Source organism: Alligator sinensis, unplaced genomic scaffold (assembly GCF_000455745.1).
Source record: "Alligator sinensis unplaced genomic scaffold, ASM45574v1 scaffold569_1, whole genome shotgun sequence".
NCBI lineage: Eukaryota > Metazoa > Chordata > Crocodylia > Alligatoridae > Alligator > Alligator sinensis.
The window spans coordinates 457,387-464,579 of NW_005841914.1; the positions used below are offsets into that span (position 1 = coordinate 457,387).

At 57.9% G+C, this 7,193-nt stretch overlaps 1 protein-coding gene across 1 annotated transcript in view; it reads left to right on the forward strand.

The window, feature by feature from the left end:
• Positions 1–7,193, forward strand: part of KLHL17 (kelch like family member 17) — a 32,877-nt gene that overhangs the window by 17,402 nt on the left and 8,282 nt on the right. The window contains exons 4-8 of the mRNA XM_006018801.2: positions 1,283–1,498; positions 3,605–3,721; positions 5,564–5,777; positions 6,188–6,332; positions 6,995–7,162. Of these exons, the coding sequence (XP_006018863.1) occupies positions 1,283–1,498; positions 3,605–3,721; positions 5,564–5,777; positions 6,188–6,332; positions 6,995–7,162 (860 nt within the window). The remainder of the gene's footprint in view (positions 1–1,282; positions 1,499–3,604; positions 3,722–5,563; positions 5,778–6,187; positions 6,333–6,994; positions 7,163–7,193) is intronic.

The following is a 7,193-nucleotide window of genomic DNA, read 5'->3' on the forward strand; positions in this document are numbered from 1 at the left end:
AAGGGTTAGAGACATCTCTTACTTTGTTGTAACCCAGGAGAGCCAGACTAACAGAGCAGCTATGCTGGAAGCCAGATTAGCCTCAGCACCAGGGCTCTGGCTGGTCAGGGCAGGCCAGCGTCTGCATGTGCAGCTCAGGGCAGATCAGGTCTCAGCTCAGAGGGGAGGGCAGCAGGGGTGGGGAGCCTAACAGAGGTCACGTCCATCCCAGCGGCGTTCCCACGCAGCCCTGCTCCCGCCTTTGCATCCTTTCTGGGAGAGGAAGGGAGGGCAGCAGACCTGTACCCCCCGAACTGTTGTTGAAGCCCAGCAGGACAGCCATTATTTTTGTCTCATCCCCATTCAAAAAGCACACAGCCCTCTGAAACCTTGTCCCCTCGGAGCACAGCCAAACGCTTCTGTCACTGCGTGCTGAATCGGCACGGAGGTTTGGGGTGGGAAGGGAGGGAGCCCAGACTCCAGGAGCCTGCCACGTGGCCTCTCGCCCCAGGATGTCTCCTGGCCTGGAGCCTGTCCGTCTGGCTCCATGCAACCGAATCCCCCTGCTCCGGGTCTCCTAAGGTTTGAACAGCCCCTTTGCTGACAGCTGGCCAGGGAACGTGCTGCGGTTGTTGCTGGTTGGGCTGGCCTCACGCGACCCTTCCTCTCCTGCTCTCATTTTCATGGGCTTCTGCTCAGGTGGCCCCACTCTGACCCAGCAAAAACCCCTCTCCAGGAGCACATGGTGGTGGGGATGCAGCTTGGTTTACACGGAGCAGGCAGCTGGGAGGAAAGGCCTAGATGTTTTTCCTGGAAACCACGAACATTTTTGAGCATGGGGAGAACTCCTGGCAGAGGCAGGTTGGGGTGCTGAAACCACCCCCTGCCTGCACAGCACCCATTGGGGATGGCAGGAGTCCTTCCTTGGCCATGTTTGACTCCAAGGTCATTGTAAGGGAAGGGCTTTGTGAGAAATGCAACCACCCACATGCAGCTGTGAAGCCACAAAAGAAGCTGCAAGAGATATGGTGAGCTGCAGCCTTGCAATGGGACCCAGTAGGACCCTGGCTTTTGGCTGGACACTGTCCAAGTGTTAGCTCTGCTCTGCATCACTGAATCTCAGGCTGTCTTGCACAAGGGCATTGCCTGCCAGCTGGCCAAGAACAGAGTCGTGTCGGCAAACCCTAGGTCCCTGCCTGGGTGGAGGGACGATAGGGTTGTCTCTGTGGAGAGCAGAGATAGGAGAAATGGGCTTCTGGTCTGGAACCCCTCTTTTTTTTCCTCCTCCCTTGTCTGGTTGCAGACGCTCCTGCCCGCAGCCAGCCTCCTGCAGCTCAACGGGGTGCGGGATGCATGTTGCAAGTTCCTCCAGCTGAACTCCTCCAACGGCCTGGGCATCCGGGGCTTTGCCGACACACACTCCTGCAGCGATTTGCTCAAATCAGCCCACAAGTACGTCCTCCAGCACTTTGTGGAGGTGTCCAAGACGGAGGAGTTCATGCTGCTGCCACTCAAGCAGGTAGGAGGAGTTCTTACCCACACCTTGAGCTGACCCCCTACACAGCCTCTGCTTCCACGCCTCCAGCTGCACAGTCTCACCTGGGGTCTGTATGATTGTATCCTGCCCTGCCCCATGTGCTTCAGCCTGAGTGGGAGCTAGTTTTCCTTTTATGCTGGGCAAGTTTCCACCTCCACTCCACCCTCCTGTGGACCTTTTTGGATGAGCAATTGCCCGTGACTGCAGGAGACTGCATTCAGTGGTCCAGGAGATCCCTTTCCATCCTGTGTCCCACCAAGCCTGTTGCAGGCTCCCTCCTACCCATTTCCCCAGTAGTGCAGACTGGGGGCCAGTGGTGAGCTCACCCCATGTGCGGCTGCTGCCGTCTCAGGCAGTCGGGGCTGCTCTGTGCACTTAGCTGTGATGTTTAATTCAAAGCTCAGCTTGTGTTTCCTGCAGCTTTTGACACAGTGCCAGCCTGGCCCCTGGCGTGACAGTCCCCGGGGAGCAGCTTGTGGCATGTTCAGGGTGGTCTTTTCTGCCCTCTCTGCTGCACACAGAGCCAGCCCAGCTCCCCAACCCTATCTCAGGGTCCAGATGCCCCCCACCCCATGCCTGGCAGCAGGAGGCCTGGGGGCAGCTGGGGGCTGCCTTCCCACCTGCTCCATCTCCATCATCCCCAGCAGGTGAAGTTGGCTCATCTTTGCTGTGAGGCCCAGAGCAGCTGAGGTGGCTGCTTCCAGTGCATGAAATATTGAAGGGGGCGGCCGGCGCACGAGCTGGGCCTGTCTGTCTGATCTTGCTGAGCCTCATCGGAAGTGACAGCCGCGGCAGCAGCTTTGGCGGGGGTGCGGGAAGGAGGGGGTGCCGGCGGGGGTTGGCGTCCGCGGGGCTCTCTTTTCACAGCAGGGCTGTGAGCACGGGCGCTGCCAGGGAAGAGAGGGCCATCTGGTCCCTGCTGACGTAGCTCCCAAGCGGAAGGAGAGCTCCCGGTAGGGGTACCCCTCTCCCAAAGCGTGGGTCCTGTACGTGGTACAGGCAAGCCAAGGAAATGCACTGCCAGTCTTGCTGTCAGAGGAGGTGGGGTTGGTCCTACAGCGAGGGGCTGGCAGCATTTCATGCCAGCTTTTCAGAGTCTTATATGAGTGTTTCCACAGGCCCGGCTCCCTACAGATGGAGCCTCATTATGTCCTTACGGTGTCTCTTTTTGTAGCAACACCCTCACCCGCTACCTGCTCTCCATCCTCTGCTGACTAGAGTATCCCACCAGGGAGGAGGCAGTAAAGGGCTCCCGCACCTAAGACTAATATTAAGGGGAGTCTGCTGCTAAAGCATTGCAACCTAAGTGGGGAGAGCAGGCAAAAGGGGTGGTTTGGAGAAAGCAGGCTCAGGCTGGCCTGCGGACTGCACCTTGGAGGGTGCTGGCTGGTTAAAGGGCTGAGATGCTTGGACTCTGGTCCTGGGGCTTGCTTGAATGGGAGCTGGACACAGCCAGGAAGAACAACACCAGGTCTCTTGCTGGGGAGGAGGCCAAGAGGTTTGGGCAAAGCCCCCGCTAGGGTTTGTTCTCAGGCTGCAGAGGTAGTCCTTGGAACAGCACAGCGGCCTTCTCTCTCACCTTCGCCCCTTCCACTTTGCACTGTGCTGAGCTTTGAAGCAACAGTCACCCCAAAGGAAAGTAAAGCCAAGGATTCTCCTTGCAGCAGCAGGGCTCTGAGTCTCACAAGAGTCTCACCGCCGCTTTGGGACAAAGCCAGCGGGAGGGGAGTGTGAGTTCCACGTTGTGGGTCTCGTGCTCCTGTCACACTGGTGTGAATCAGGAGTGAGTCTCATGTGATCCACAGCAGTGCAGCCTGGCCCTGTAACTCCCTGCAACAGCATGTGCCAGCTGCAGAGCAAGCCTGAACCAGGGATTCCCCTCTGGGGGGCACTGGGGAGGTAGGTTGCTTTCACCACTTTCCCCATTTTACTGATGGGGAAATTGAGGCAGGGGCTTTCAGCATGTGCAGCCCAGCAGTGTGTGTGTGTGTGTGTGTGTGTGTGTGTGTGTGTGTGTGTATGGGTATGTCCCTGTCCCCTCAACTAGTGAGAGCTGCACTGAGCTGCCTTCTCCATTCACCCCTGCAGGTGCTGGACCTTGTTTCTAGCGACAGCCTCAACGTGCCCTCAGAGGAAGAAGTGTACCGGGCTGTGCTCAGCTGGGTCAAACATGATGTGGACAGCAGGAGGCAGCACGTTCCCAGGGTATGTGGATTGGCCTGGGGGCCTGGGCCATCATGAGGATGGGGTACCACGGGGTGGTGGGGTGGGCCAGGCTCCAACTTGTTGGCTGGACTGTTTTTATCAGCTCTGAGAAGCTTTGTTCTGGTTACATATGAGTTTGGCCAAAGCTAGACCCCCCTTGGACTCCACGCTCACAAATTTCTGATTACAAATTGCTGCCTGAAGTCCAGCTTGTAGGTGAGTGCGGGGTTCACATACCCCACCGGTAGGGCTGGAGTTCTGTTAGAGACCATCACCCACTGCTTGAGCCTCTTGCACTTGTGTGTGGATTTGAACCTCCTAGCAGTCCTGTGAGGTAGAGAGCCATTATCACGTGGGGATCTGGACATGGGGCAGATTGAATGATGTGCCCAAGTGCATGCAGGAAATCTGTGACAGAGGCAGGACTTAAATGCACCTTCCTGAGGTCTAATCCAGTGTGTTACCCATTCAACAGCCTTCTTGCATGTTCAGAGGAAAGCAATACTTTGTGTTGCTTTCATCCCCTCTGGTGGGAGATCTCTAAATTCCCCCTATTAGAGGAGGCTCACAAACCTGCCTGCCCTGTCAGTGCCACTACTCCCATCTCACAGATAGGGAGACTGAGGCGTGGAGGGTTATGACCTGCTTGAGGGCATAGGCTGAATTGGTAGCAGAGGGGGAGATGTGAGCAGAAGTGCTGGCCTTTCCGGTGGACTCCCTGCTCGACAGGACTGGGCTTTCAGGTTTGTTCTCAAAAGCCAAACATCTGGCAAATGTATTTGGAGCGGGGTTTCCCTTTATCTGGTCTCTGATCTCAGTACTTCTGTGTTCTGGAGCTGCATACCCGCAGGCCTGCCACCTGCCTAAGGGAGAAGACAGCACAGCAATCATCAACCCTCCACCTCGCAAGGGCTCTTCCCAGCCCGGCTCCAGACTGGGGCTGCAGGCTCTCAGCGAGCCCTGGGCCCCCTCTCGTGGATGTGAGCTGCATTGCAAACAAGGCTATGAGCTTCTATTAATTAGGGGACATGGTATCCCTAAGTGCCCCAGCTCCTGGGACCTGTCAGTTTGTTCTCATGGCTTCAGTACCAGGCCTGCGAGGAACTCAGCTGTGAGACTGCAGAGGAAAAAGGAGAGGATGTTAATCCAGGGCACACACACCGCCTTGGGGCTCTGGGGCAGGATGTTTGCAGATGCACAAAGGTCTCTGCTGGGGGGCGGCTGGAAGGCCAGTGGGAGATTCTTCTGTGACCTCCGTAACCTAGACTCAGGCCCTGGCTTTGCTTCCAAGGTCCCATTGAGTAGCATACCCTCAAACCCCTTGCACATTGGGCATTGCTGGCAACTGCAAGAGCACTGGTGCCCAGTAACTCCCATGGCTCAGTTCTGACCTAGCAGTCCCCCTCTGAGACTTTCTACCTTTGCCATCGTACAGATGATCTCAGGCAGGTAGCCCTCTGCTTCTGAGCCACGTCCCAGTGGAGGGGAACATGGCTAAGGTCAAGCCAGCAGTCGGCTTCTTGCTGAAGGAGCTGCACTGGCACCTGGAACAGGGTGTGGGCACCAGTGGATAACGGGGACTGGGATTTGGGAGCAGCTGTGAGATGTGTGCTGTTGTCAGACCAGTGGGAGGCATCTCTCCAGGCTCTGTAAAGGCAGGGAAAGCTTGTATGAAGCTGCCCACACACCTGCCTTTCCAGGGGGAGGGGGAGTAGAGGCAAGAGGGGGGTCCCAGGACTCTTTGGGTTGGGAGGGAAGAGCTGGTGTGGAGCAAGGAAGGCATCAGGTCTCTCTTGCCTTCTCATTGCCCTCAGCCCCAGCCTAACCCTTCCCTCCCCACAGCTCATGAAGTGTGTCCGGTTGCCCTTGCTGAGCCGCGACTTCCTGATGAGCAATGTGGACACGGAGCTCCTGGTCCGGCACCATTCGGAGTGCAAGGACCTGTTGATCGAGGCCCTTAAGTACCACCTCATGCCGGAGCAGAGGGGGGTCCTCGGCAACAGCAGGACCAGGCCCCGGCGGTGCGAGGGGGCCAGCACAGTGCTCTTTGCTGTTGGTAAGGGACAGACATAGTGGGTGGGGGAAGAAGGCACTTGGGTTTTTTTTGCATTGGGAGGGCAAGGTGCCACTAGGGCTACCACTGGCACCTCTGAGGTCTAGTGTGCCTTATGAGTGGAGACCAGCCCAAAGCCTGGTACCATACACAGCTGGCGGCTCCAGCTCATGTGAGTGGTGGCATTTGCAAAACTCATCAAAAACTAACTCTTCCCTTCATGCGAGTGGCCCGGCCTTGAGAACAGGCAGCTGGAGGCCACCGACATGACAGATGTTCATGTTCAACAATGTCCATTGTTGGGACGTTGGGCAGAGCCCTTGCATGGGCCTGTCCCTGCTCACACTCTCTCACCCACCGCCATGCACACTCTCCCACCATTCACTCACTCCACTGGTGCTTCCTGCATGCAGGTGGGGGGAGCCTTTTCGCCATCCACGGAGACTGCGAGGCCTATGACACGCGGACGGACCGGTGGCACATGGTGGCCTCCATGTCCACCCGGAGGGCCAGGGTGGGCGTCGCTGCCATCGGAAACAAGCTGTACGCCGTGGGCGGGTAAGATCCTGCCCACCAAGAGTGTCCGCGTTGCCCATGATGGACCCTGAGCTGGGGCTGAGAGGGAGCCTGGGCACAGGGATGTCACAACACAGACTTAGGGCGAGGGGACATCTGTGGTTGAACTTGGCTGTGGAGGGGTGGGAGATTTGTGAGGGGCTAGGAACCTCTTGCCACTGCCTTGCTGGTTCAGCTTCAGCCCAGAGGAGCTGCCCCATTCTACCAGCTGCCCACTGCAGCGAGTTTGCTGGCTCTCTGCCCTGCGGTGGCTTGGGCTCTCATGGGTGCCAGTCCTTAGCAGCCTCCGTAGAGCAGCCAGTAGTTGCTGAACAGAAGTTGCCTTGGCCCGGCATGGCATGTCACCTTATGCCATGACTAGATCAGAGGTGTGTTGGTTGGCAAAGCTGCTCTGGCTGTGCCCGCTTTGGGGATGTGGGCAGCACAGACCTCCCCAGGAGCTGGGCCCACCATAACTGTGGCTCTGCCTGGGTCTGAAACAAGGGCAAGAGTCAGGCTGCATCTGGCATGGGCACTGCCCTAAGGCCACGCAGTGCCCGGTCTGAAAGCTGTAGCAGGAACCAGGGCCCTCAACCCTGCCCCTTAGGTGCCACTTTAGTGCTTCGTAGGACCCCAGGCTCCAGATGCTCTCTGTCTCCCTGCAGCTATGATGGGACCTCGGACTTGGCCACCGTGGAGTCATATGACCCAGTGACCAACTCCTGGCAGCCGGAGGTGTCCATGGGCACCCGGCGGAGCTGCCTGGGTGTGGCAGCACTCCACGGGCTCCTGTACGCCGCAGGGGGTTACGACGGAGCCTCCTGTCTGAACAGGTAGGGGGGTTTGGTGGCATATGCTCTTTCC